Source organism: Symphodus melops (genome assembly GCF_947650265.1).
Source record: "Symphodus melops genome assembly, chromosome: 2".
NCBI lineage: Eukaryota > Metazoa > Chordata > Actinopteri > Labriformes > Labridae > Symphodus > Symphodus melops.
In genome coordinates this window covers 16,749,625-16,762,845 of record NC_136692.1, presented here as the reverse complement: position 1 = coordinate 16,762,845, position 13,221 = coordinate 16,749,625, and the positions used below count along the sequence as shown (strand labels likewise).

Here is a 13,221-nt window from a genome sequence, read left to right as displayed (position 1 = left end):
TACTAGCTTGCAAAGTGGTACAGCAGATATTTGAAAAAAAATTGAAACAAGCTTCTTCCACAAATCAAAAAGAGCTGGGGTCAGGGGAAAGAAAACAGAAATGCTCTCTTTTATCTTTCTCTGTAGAGATTCAAGGAGGAGAAGAGTGGAGCAGTGTAAGAGGGAGGGGGGGATTTCAAGGTAGAGGAAGAGAGGATGGGACGATAGACAAGATGGCTGGATTAGAAGAGGAAAGCAAGAGATGAAAACAAGATTTTGAGGTGGGTCGAATCTGCTGAAAGTGAAGCAACGGAATTGGGAGGAAAAGGGGGAGGGTGGGATAGAAAGTATGGAGATATGAAAAGTGAAACAGTAGGAAGAGGAGAATAAAGATTTGGGAAGCAGTTGGTGGAATAGGTTCTTGCTACGGCTGCAAAAGTGGCAGATACAGTGAGCAGTAAAAGACCAAATAGAAATTAATACACAGTAATAAAGTTCATGTTCAGTCACAGCAGTGTAGAGTTGAATGAAATAGAAGTTTATTGACCTTCTCACAAAAGAAACATAAAGTTGCTCCTGGAGTTTGCTGCATTAAATATGAAAGATAGAAGAGTGATAAAAACAAATATATTGTGATTACAAAAATTCACAAGGAGAGTACACAGTATACAAACACACATAAGGGAGACACTGTAGTTTTTATCTATAATGCATTTGAATACATGTTTATTGCACATGAGAAATGTTACACATATATTATTTAATGTGAAAAATGTTGCACACCTACTGTATTGCACATGGGAATTTTGCATGTCAGTAATTGCACTTCGTGTTATTGTAGCCTTCTGTTTGTTGCTTATTTTTATTGCACATCAGTGTATTGCACTGTGAGCTGTTTAAGATCGCATTAATGTAATTACTCTTCTCAACACTGTTCTTTTGTGGTGCTTTATGATGTAGATTTAAGTAAGATACATGTTCGTGTAAGTTTGTAAAGGAGGATTTGTTGAGGAGACCATAAGCTTAATGCCTGCTGCTAATGTGCCATTGGCGCTTTTGTGTTTGAATACTTACAGCGCCTTGCATATTGAAGTGATAGACTTGGAAAAACTTGAATCTAAAACCAAACAAAAATTAATGTACATTTTCCATCAAGTAAAAAATAACGTAATATAGAACAAGAGCGCTGATATAACAAAAAATAAAACAATCACGTAACCGTAACAGATTTACACTTGAAAAACAATACAGTTAAAATAGTTTATAAAACAAAAAAAAGTACCGGTAACAGTAGAAAACCAAGTTTATATCTTGTAGAAATAATGAACTGTACGGGTCGCCATCAGCCTATATACACTGTAGGTGAGTTGAAGCGCCCCCTGTACAGACAGAGGCTGTGTGCCTTCGCTCTCACTCTCCACTCTCACTCCCCAATTCCCAACTCTGTTGCAAACAGACCTGAAATACATCTTAAAAATCACAATATTAATAATATTTAACTGTATAAAATTATATATTAAATGCATGCATTCATTAAAGAAATATGTTGCCCTTGAAAAGACATTTTTAGAATATTACAGATAATTATGCAAATAGCTCTATTTATAGAAAGTAAGAAATATTTTTTTCTCCTGTTGTCATGAAGCTCCTGATGTCGTTTGTGTTTTTTTTAATCTTGTTGTCCAATCAGATTTTTGAAAAAAGATCTGTCCGTTACTTCACAGCAAAATCTGGGTTGAGCCAAGGACAAGTCTGGCTGTGGTTGCCTAGCAACAATGAAGGAATTGGTTGGAGCTGCTCTTTTTTTTTTTTTTTTTTTCAAATTATGGGCTTCAACAAAAAAGGCATCAATGTGCTCCTCGGGTTCTGCAATCTGCAAAAACGGCTCTGACCCAACTCTTAGTTTTCCACTGCAAACGTTCAGTTCTTTGACGAAAGGGTCTTATGGCTAAAATATACAGAATTACTTGTTTTTTCGTTTAATCAAGACTTTTAACAAGAAGTTGTTTGGTATTTTTAAGCAATATACTAAAAGGTCAGCGTCATTAAGACTAAAGAAATAAGGATTTTACAGTGAAGAAAGTTGCATGTATCATCTGTACTTCAGAATATTTCAAGTTGATCATTTGACAGAAGTGGACTGCAAGTTTAAAGTAGAATATTTATTTTTTGAAAATCTAAAACACTTCTACAAAACTGCTATTAATAACCATAAGTAGTATTACATGTTTTTACATACAAATGAACACATTTGTTTTTTCTCATCCCATCCAGGCTTACTGTTTGCATTTTTTAAAGATTTAGTTTGGGGAGGTTGCTTTGTTGTACCCAAGTAAATAATGAGGGTTCATTGGTTAAGTCCCACAGACTGCATAAGTGCAAACTCACAGAACCGGCATATTTCGGTGTTCTTCAGTCTTCATCAGAGTCCTCAAACACTTGATGGTTTGATAGTGGGACAGCATGAGCTCAAACAGACTTAACAGGAATGTACCTCTAAGTCCTCAAGCATGCGAGCATAGAGATTGGGATCGGGCCAATCTGTCTGACTCAGGTCGTGGTTTTGGTTTTTAATGTGTGAACCCAGTAAGACCCCTTCTCGTTGCTGCTCTTTTAGATTCTGACATGATTTCTGCTTCTTGTGGTTCTTTACAATGTTCTTGTTCTAGCAAGAACTCAAAGGCTCAATTTAAATGTTGTCCCTTTTTTCTTGTGGTCGTAACAACCAACAGTCATGATGCACCTGACATCAGCACAAATGTTCATACAGGAAACAGAGGAACATAGACCATCTGTTGTAAATCTTACCACACATTGACCTTCTTTGCAAACTGGAGAAAGCCCCTTGTCTAGAATATAAAACAAACTCTGTTGTTAGATATTTACTTTTGTTCTGCACACTCTCTTCTCTCTGCATGTTTGTGAGGATGGAGAGAGATAGGGCGAGTGAGCAAGCGAGTTCTTGCGTCACTGCCATAAAGGACCTGACTCTTGCTGAGTCGAGTGCTACACAGTTTCATTTATTTGATAAAGCTTCATTTGGTGTGATTTAAAATCTCCCCCTCATCAGGCTCGGCTCCCCTAAAGCACAGCCTCAGCGCCACGCCAAACTGCCTCATCAGCTCAAAACACACACACACACACACACACGCAAACACACACACACGCAAGCTGGTGAACAAGGACATTTTTCACAGGATGACTGAGACGAAGGCATATTTAAAAAGGTGTGGGTAGATTTGTGGAAGCTTGGGCTTGTAGTGTGTAGACAGTGGAGGATTTTTAACAGGTACAGTCATTTATTGTCTCCTTAAAGGAAACGCTTCACCACCGTGGGTAAACTTTTAACATTAAACTGAGAATGCTGGGACAGGTTGTCTTGTAGTAATGAGACAGTTATGTATCTGGGGAATAACTCAATATCATTTTCTCTTTTGTGTACACCAGTAACCAAATGAACCAGCAATATTGGAAGAAATTGTATATTAAAGGTTAATTCATTTAAAGAAATAAAATCATCTTTGTATAGTCAGCCCATTTCACAAGAAAGCTGAAAAAAAAAAGATTATTTGAAAGATTGAAAGACCCAATAATAAGTGACTGTAGCATCAATCAATTAATCATTCATTATTTGTATGGTGCCAGTTCTTAACAACTGTTACCTTAAGATACTTTACAAAAGAGCATATTGGATAATATACAGGCAGGATTTCTCACTTGATTCCTCGCGTTCCGGTTTTCCACACTTTCTTGCTGATGAGGTCGACTTCGGAAAACAGTCCTTGCCTGAATGATGACGGCGATGGTTTAGGGGACGAAACAGTCCAATGGTATTGGCTTGGCGTCAGGCGATGATTGGGATGACACAGTCCGATGGTGCATTCATTAAATCTTTAATGTTATGGAAAAACCCTCTTTAATGTGCCATACTAGTTTGAAATCGACTACTACTATGCTATGCTTGACCCTGTACATGTCAAAACGATGCTACAGAACTACCTACTACGTTGACAAATCATGAAAAGCTAACAAAACAGTGCCAAGATATCTGGTCCTTTATGAATTTCAAAAACTATAAATACATGCGTTTACAACTACAAGTCTTTGAACTGTGGCATGAGTTGAGTGAGAACCCATGCATACTGTACACAGAGAAAACATGTAAACTCCTGACACGAAAGGTTCCTTTCGAGCCACAGATTTCTTGCTGTGAGGTAACAGTGCACCACTTTGCGGACCCAATCAAAATTTATGAAAAGGCCCCAAGGTTAATTTTAAAAAGTGGTTGCCTGGCTTGCCTCCAGACATGAGCTTTGGTAGCTGCAAACTAAAAAAGGGAACGTTACATTTTTACTCATCTTATATTCTAAACAATAAAGTTACTCAGCAGTTAAAGGTCAGTTACACAGACAGTTGCACAGGCAATATGTGTAACTGAGATAGTAGCTTAGACAGAGGCTTAGTGTTTATAAGGATCAGCCCAAAATAATTTGCTCACTTTGTCCTTGCTGTTTGCAGTCATTTTGATATCTTGCCCGAAAGATTTTTCTTGAACTTCCTCATCTCGCTCCCTCTGTAGTAAGTTAATACATTTGCTGGCAATATATGTGTTTGTGTGTGTGTGTGTGTGTGTGTGTGTGTGTGTGTGTGTACACAATGTGCAGTAGAGCAACAAAATATTGCTGATGCCAGTTTTCTCACTGTGTGTTTTGTGTACGATAGTACTACCTGTGCATATTAATGTAAGTCTGTCTACTTGATTGTGTTTGGTTGTGTTCATTCAGTTTGCCTAATGTGTGTACTTGTGTTTCTGTGTGTTCATTTCTTTAATTGTTAGCTTTGAGTAGCCGCCTGCAGTTGAAAGAAGAGATAAAAAGTGAAAGGAGTGTGTATGTGTGTGTGTGTGTGTGTGTGAGTTTGTGTGTGTGTGTGTGGTCAGTATATTTGGCAGGGCAGGGCTTGTTTGTGGCCACAAGAAAGCCATTTTAATTAACAGGAGAGGAACACACACTTTTTGCAGTTCTCAACAATTTTACTGTTGCCAAAAATGTTTCCTCTCCAATTGCTTCTGATTCACCTAATCATTCTTTCTCTCTTAAAACGAAGGTAGAGGGGGAAGTTAGAGACCAAAAGAAGGAGAGGAAGATACTTTTTAGAAGAGGAGAGAAACAAGGAGTGGGGTTGACTGCTGCTGAAAGAAAGGGAGGAATAGAGTAAAGGAAAAGATCTGAGGAGATATAGAGACTGAGGAGAGGCAAAGAAATGACAGGAAACAAGATGGAAGGACAACGCACACACACACACACACACACACACACACACACACACACACACACACACACACACACACACACACACACACACACACACACACACAGGCAGTGTTACCTCCTGCTTTCAGCAGGTTGTTAGGCCAGCAGAGCGTGTGTCTGCTGAATAATAGATAGTGTATAGCAAACTAGCATGTAGTCTGAAGACAAACATGCAAAGGCTGCCTAAGGTTTGTGTAAAAATAATTTCAAACAAAATTCAACAAATTGTTCATACAAGACTTAACCACAATAACTTAACATGTTACATGATAAATGTACGCAATACATTCATACAGAGTAAGAAGTACTGTCAAGTGCCCAAGGATAGCTGCATATTAGCTTTATGCTAGCAGTACGGTTATCAGGAGGAGTAATACAGTGGCAAAAGTGTTGTTTATACTGTGTATCTTCTCTAACTTCAAGTTAGGGTCTTAGGGTCTTGTTTTTTTTTAGAGATACCAAAAAAAGGGAGTAGAGAGCTATATAGACCTTACGATATTTTCAGCATTTTCACCCCACTGCGCTATAGTTCTAGACTTGCAGGCTCAAACTCTTGACAGGTACTCAGATATATTCTTTTTTTGCTCTGACAGCAGGTGTGTGTATTTGTAAATGTGTATGGGTGTGTGTGTGTGTGTGTGTGTATGTGTGTTGTGTCTGTCAGCCGGCATGTGCAACGTACTTCAGCTTTGTCTTGTTATCGTGACGTGAACTCCTCAGACTGACCTGTCTGATCCCCTCACATCAACCAGCTTCTCATCCAGAACCCAGCCACACACACAAACACACACACACGCACGCACACAAATAGTGGCTGTCCTCTGGCCAAAGTGTCAATGTCAATGTTGCATTTGGTAAACACTACAACAGACACGTACCCCAGCACTCACACAGAAACGGACACACACACACACATATACTAAAAGGATAATGACTGGCCAATTAGGCACAGGCTTGATCTGTCTGGATGTATCCAGTCATCTTTGCCCCTCCAGCACACATTACTCAGGCATGGATGTACACACACGCACACACGCGTACACACACACACACGCGTACACACACACGCGCGTACACACACACACACACACACACACACACACACACACACACACACACACACTACAGCACAAACGCTGGATTGAGTGCTGTGAAAAGCTGGTTGCTCCACCAGGCGACCTCTCTGAGTCAGCTGTGTGGTTTGTGAGCATGTGTGTGTGTGTGGTTTGTGAGCGTGTGTGTGTGTGTGTGTAAGTGAGTTTGTGCATGTGCTTGTGTGTGTGTGTGTGTGTGTCTCGATGCATGAATCTTGTTCTCATACACAGTTAGCAGAACTTTTGTCTCTGAATGTTGTATTTTCTGTCATTGCTGTTCTTCTGTTATGCTTTTTGCTTTAGAAAGTTGTGAAGCCTGAACAAAGTATAAAAAAAGACATGCGTCTAAACAGCATTAAATGGTTTTAATACCATACCAGAACTCAGAGTTAACCGGTTTGAAGAGTATTTTCAAAGTCACTCTGTTCTTGAGATTCAAAATACATAAACAAATAGATGAGATGAGGATCCCAACTTGGTTCTGTTCCTCTCTCTCTCTCTCTCTCTCTCTCTCTGCCCACTACACACTCTACCCCTTACCTTAATTGCAATAAAAACACAACTTTTATTTTAACATTCAATGTTGAAAAATATATGGAAAGAAACAAAAGCAACAGAGCAACAGAAAAAGAGGTCAGGCCCCTACATGAGTGCGACTGCTACATCTGTCCAATATCTTTTGCTGATGCACTTCATCCGCTTTGATGAAGGCAGTGAAAGGAATTCAAGTTATTGGCCATAGTGGGCCACACCCTTGTAACATTTGGTTGCCACAGTGTTCTTGTATCTATCCAACAGCTGTTTGGCTTATTGCTAATATTCAACCCTACTTGGTGAGAATCAGAACTGTATGATGTATGAATCTTATTAAGAAGTGAATGTGCACTTAGTTCGTCCCCTCTCATTGAATGATGGTAGTGTTAATGTTGATGAGTTGTGTGTGCGTTTGTGTGTGTGCTCCTTGATCTTAATGTTTAGCCTTAACTCCAACTGTACTCCATTTGAATGGATGATCCTCTGCACCATCATTGCGAACTGTATCGTCTTAGCTCTGGAGCAGCATCTTCCAGATGGAGACAAGACGCCTCTGTCTGAACGACTGGTAACCACACACACACACACACACACTCATGCTCACAAGCAAATGCACACTCTTTCCAAAGATGCACAAAAAATCAACCACAAAAATATACATAAATGGCTAGCTATCACACTTTTACAAATACAATATTCGAACAGGCAAATGATGATCTCTATCCTCTCCTCTTTTTTCCACCCTGCAGGAGGACACAGAGCCCTACTTCATAGCCATCTTCTGTTTCGAGTCAGGGATAAAGATCCTTGCACTGGGTTTTGCGTTACATAAGGGCTCCTACCTCAGGAATGGCTGGAACGTCATGGACTTTGTGGTCGTACTCACTGGGTGAGTCCACAGAAAAACCTTTTGAAAAGCTTTTCACCTTACGTTTATTGTTTACTGATGTGTTTTTGTTTTTCAGTTTAACATTTTATTTGTGTGTCTACGTTTCACTGTTGTCCTTTTACATTGCTACTCTCTATGCAAAACAAACTGAAGGTTTGCAACCATGGTGTCTCCTAAAGATTTTAAATGATGGAGGATCTCATGTTTCAGAGGACACTTCTGGCTTCATGTTTTTCCTGAAGAAAACTCTTCCATGCATTTAAGCCACCTCTGTTAAAAGATAACTTATTTATTCATTCAATGTTGCAACCTGACATACCTGCAAGACCAATGCTGCTATGCCTGCATGACATAGCATGGGCAATGTGTGTGTACTGTGTCAGTACATTAAGATGCACAGTTACGTTTCATTTAATAAGAAAATTGACTACTGAGAATTAAGTTTTGATGAAAGCATGTATGTTGCCACTACGGTATGGTGGGAAAATGACTCCTTTTAGCTAGATGCTATTGGTCCCTCTTCTGGTTTGGTATGTCCTTCTCTTATTATGTCTGTATGTACAATCGGCAAACAAGTTAGCAAGTTAGCAAGCTGCAAGCTAGTTATATAATTTTAACATGAACTAGCCACGTCATGTTGATATCTATCTTGTTTTCTTTCTGCTCTCATCGACACATTTATGCTGCTTGACTTTGGGGTTAAAGCCTGACATGGGAACAGTGGAGTGTGCACATAATGTCTTGGCCACACTTGGGTCTAATTAAACTGTATACATGTAAAACTAAATCTAAATTGACTTCCAACCTCATAAGTGGTTTTAAGTGATTCGATGTTCCTTCTGCCATCATTTTGGAAAGATTTCCTATAGCTTTAAAGGTGTTTTTGTTAACTATTGAAAGTCACTCCAGACTCCAATGACTTGAAACAGTAATTGTACCTTGTACAGATTTAAACACAATATTTAGCCTTTAATGATATTTTCAGGTATTAAGATTTGACAGAACAGTACAGATTACTGTTTCCTCCTCCTTTTACCTTTGTCTCCCCTTATTCTCTGATTTCAAAAGTAGTGCACTTGATTCCTGGTGTTACTGAAAAAGTGTAAGCCAGGTTACAAACGAAACTATAATGCAATATGAATCATAAAAGTCACCTAAAGGGATTCAGATTGATCTTTTATGTTTCTTTCCATTTTTCCTAATATAAGGCCTTTATAAGGTAAGATTTGGTGGGTAGAGTAAGGTCGGTTGTGTATTCTAAGCATGCTCCATTGTGCGAGGGGGGGATGGGCAGAGATGGTAACAAGACATAGTGTTTGCCAATGGGGAATTCATATATAAGAAGAACATACACACATACATACTCAACACTCTCACACTCACACATACACACAAACATAATTTACATGAAATCCTTTTGAATTCTAAAAGTATTTTATTTTCATTATTCTTGCTTCAAAGCCTGAAGATAACAGATCTTCTTATTTTACATGAAATCATTTGAATCATTATGTGTGTTTTTAGTGTGTCTGCATGTGTGAGTGTATACATATAGAGCAGCATGAATCCCCCTCTCTCCTGAACTAAGGCGCAGCAGACTCCCAGCAGAGGTCTGTTTTGACAAGGTGTATGTGTGTGATCAGGGCCGCTCCCCATCCTCAGCAGCCCCCTTCCTTTAATGAGGACACACACACACACACACACACACACACACACACACACGCACACACACACATATGGAGGCTGGATCAGAGCAGCGCTGCAGGGAGCAGCAACCAGGGCGAAGTGAAATGTCACTTCTGCATGAGACGGGGAGCCAGTTTGTCAATATGGCGATAGCTGAGCGAGGTATAATCCGTATGTTTCTCTCTACAGTGCATCTCTTTCTCTACCTCTTTCTTTTGTTTTGTCTTTGTTTCATAACATTGTTTCTATTAGGGGAGGAAATTCATTCGTCCTCCTGTTTGACACAACCATCTTTGCTCAATGCAAACTGTTACCACAAGAACATAGGAGAAAAAATACTGGCTTTGATTTTGAAGTTTCACCAGAGGAATTTGCATTTGATGCTCAGAGAAGCTTAACAACACTGTGAGGATTGGAGTTTAGTAGTAATAATCATATTCTTGACTAAACACCAGATCAAAAAAAAAATTCTAAATAAAAGTACTTGTTGTGTAAGCTATTTACCATTGACATTACATTGGTCACTCTTTAATTGAACTTTTAAAAGCAGTGATAGTCTGGACATAGTCTTGTTTTGTGTGAGTTCTTGCCCATAAATGTATTGGTTTTTGTTGGCAACTGCTGCGAGGTGCGTGCTCATTGGTGGATTAGTGCTAAATCTCTGTAAATAAGAATTATAGAGAGTGCAGATTAGACCTGCTTTGAAGATGAGATTACTTTCTTATTATTTGACACTCTGTAAATAAACTGGATTGTCTGTCAAAATGATCTCCAGCATTAGATCAAAGAGAGTGTGCACTGAAGAATAAGAGCTTTAAAAATGTTTTTTTTTTTAAATGTTGCTAATGTTGCATCTAGACCCCTTCATATTTCCAAACTGGACAATACACTTTTTAAGGTTTGGGCAATTATTGGGCGGGCTTTGTATCATGCAATAACCCAGGCATTAGGACATGACTTTGAAGCCAGAGCAATGACCTTAATCATAACCTGTAAATTAACCATAAAAAATAAAGGATAAAAGAACTTTGTCGTTCCCACAAAAAAGGTTGCAAACAAACAAAAGCCCTCAGCAACGTTGAAGGCCACATTGAGTGCTACCAAGAACAAATGGCTTTTTTTGAGTCACAGATTGCATTATTTTTCAAAAATAAATCCAAAATATTATTTCCAATTGTTACTACTCTGCCTTTCTGTAAGAAAGTGTCTATAAAACTCCCCTCATGCCCTATTTTTTTTTTCAAAAGTACAGCTTTTATCAATTCATTAAAATAATTTTACAGTTTAATTTCTGTCATTGCTGCTTCTGTGTCGCAGATTTTTAAGCTGCAGGAGTTCCGTGTTTGAGGTTATGAATAGTGTAGAAGTCCCAGTGGATCTATAGCTACATACACATTAGTGACATACACATTTAAATTATATTAAAGTTCAAGCGGCATAAGTGTATTTTCAAAGAATTTAAAATAAATAGATGATTTACACTCATATTTTCTCCCAGAAATATCAAGGATTCAAAAATATTAGATCGATTGAGAGATAGGCGAAGAGATATGGTTGCACAGATAAATGGCAGAGCTCTGTGAGCAGCAGCAGAGTGAAGCTGTACTACTGCAGCCATGAGAGGAAAAGGAGGAGGTGGAAGAAGAGAAGGACACGTGACGATGTCTCTCTGTTCCCCTGGGCTGTGGATAACAGGACAGAGAGAGAGAGAGAGAGAATTCAGGATGGGTTTGGCTGTTAAAGAAGGCATGACAGGGATTGAGAGGAGGAAGACCACAGGAAGAAGGGTGGAGTGATTGGTGGGGGTGGGGGGTGAACGGGGGTTGAGGTGAGAGTGATGTATGTTAACGTGAAAGAGAGAGAGACAGGAGGGAGGTTTGGAGAAATGGAGAGGGAAGATGGAGACTGAAAAAGGAGGGAGGAGAAAGAGTGAGAGGAAACAGAAATGAGCATGCTCGGAGAGAGAATCACGCATGTGTGTGCGTGTGTGTGTGTAAGTGAGAGAGAAAGAGAGCGCTGCAGTAACCTGCTTTTTCCCTGCTCCCTATGATCAATCACTCAGCACAGCCTATATAACACACACTCTGCTCCTACCTCGTGCTGCATACAAACACATACTAACACACTATACACACACTGCTGTAACATAGCACACACATAATTATTATGCGTGGCCTATATTGCTGATTATACTCGTATTTCAAGTGTTCATTTATATTCATATAAAACATTTTTTGTTTGAGTGAGAGGTCCTGGTATGAACACAACAAGCTACATGTTTACCATGTTTTGTTACTGTGTGCATAAGAGAGTAATCTTTTATTCCTTTGTGAAGACCTCATTTTGAAATAGAGTATTGGTTTCCAACCTGGGGTCTGCAATGACAACAATATCTGACTTTTTTTTTTTAATGGGGCCGCACTGGGCCTCAGTGGTAGTCAGTCAGCACTGTCCTTGAAGGTCGGGGGATCGATCCCAAGCTCCTCAACAACATGTCCGGTGTGGCAAGACAAATAAGTACAGAAGAATCATACAGAAGAGCAGTGTGTTTTCGGTGTTTTAATTCTGCTCCGAACATCTGAAAGCCCGCCTACCCATATCGCTGTGACATGATTGGCTGTTGAAGATCTATTTCTTCTGTTTTTTAATGTTTGGTGGCAACTAGCGTTCGATGCGCATTAGCAGCCTGTCTCCCACTGGTTGAGCGGTAGAGGTTAAATTCTATCAAACTTTTACTGAACATTTGTAATATTTATTTTAAGAAAAATTATATTATGATGATTGTTGTTATGGCTTTATCGCCCAGGCCTATCCACAGTTTAAAATATTTCTATTTCAAAGAAAAAAAACTGATGCACCTGACCAAATGAATGTACATCAGAGATCTTGGCTGTTTGCAACTACCTGAAGTGTGACGTACACAACCTAATCCCCGAGCATTTTTCTCTGCACCAGTCCAAGACATAATAGTCGCAGAGTTGTTTCCATTTAGTTTTGTAGGTTTCCACTTAGACTGCTGCTGGACCTAATCTGTTGCCTTTTTTTTTAACGGTCATGTTTTGAGCTGTACAGTGGCAGTGACACATTGCACGATGTGGATAATTGCAGAATTGGATTTGCCATCTTGTCTTCACAACGTTCTTAAATTGCTGTCCCTACTAATGTGTTGACCTTGTGTTACTGTAGCTCTTTGTCTCTCCACTGCTTCTAACATACATGTGCATACTGTATCTTTAACCATGTGGCATTAGAAAGACACCAGTTAGCCATCATGCAAACTAATGGTTTAACACAGAGTTTGAACCTGCTCTTCTGTATTCTGTATTTGTTTGAGCTACAATATTCATCACAATATTTATCACTCAGATTTCTGTCAGTGTCTTCCATTTCTGTGGGGCGACTGTGGATCAGTGGGTAGAGTCGTCGCCTCTCAATTGGAAGGTTGGATACCCAGCTCCTGCGAGCAACATGTCCAGTGTGTCCTTGGGCAAGACACTGAACCCCCCACGCCATACAATCAGCCCAGGAGCGCCACTCACTCGGAGTGCAAAATTCAGAGTGTAACCACCTAATTTCCGACTTCACTCCCCATCTTCTTCATACTTTGTCACATTGCTGCAGCAGAGAATCAAAACAGTGAGTTTGAGGACAATGTCTTGAAATGACGCCAGACTTGTCATATTTTACAAAGCATCTGTAAACGTTCTATTTGGAATTGAGAGCAGGA

The 13,221-nt window shown here is 39.4% G+C and overlaps 1 protein-coding gene across 1 annotated transcript in view; it reads left to right on the top strand.

Moving 5' to 3' along the window:
• cacna1ab (calcium channel, voltage-dependent, P/Q type, alpha 1A subunit, b) overlaps positions 1 to 13,221 on the top strand; it is a 136,974-nt gene that overhangs the window by 26,807 nt on the left and 96,946 nt on the right. The window contains exons 2-3 of the mRNA XM_079336713.1: positions 7,382 to 7,487; positions 7,669 to 7,808. Of these exons, the coding sequence (XP_079192839.1) occupies positions 7,382 to 7,487; positions 7,669 to 7,808 (246 nt within the window). The remainder of the gene's footprint in view (positions 1 to 7,381; positions 7,488 to 7,668; positions 7,809 to 13,221) is intronic.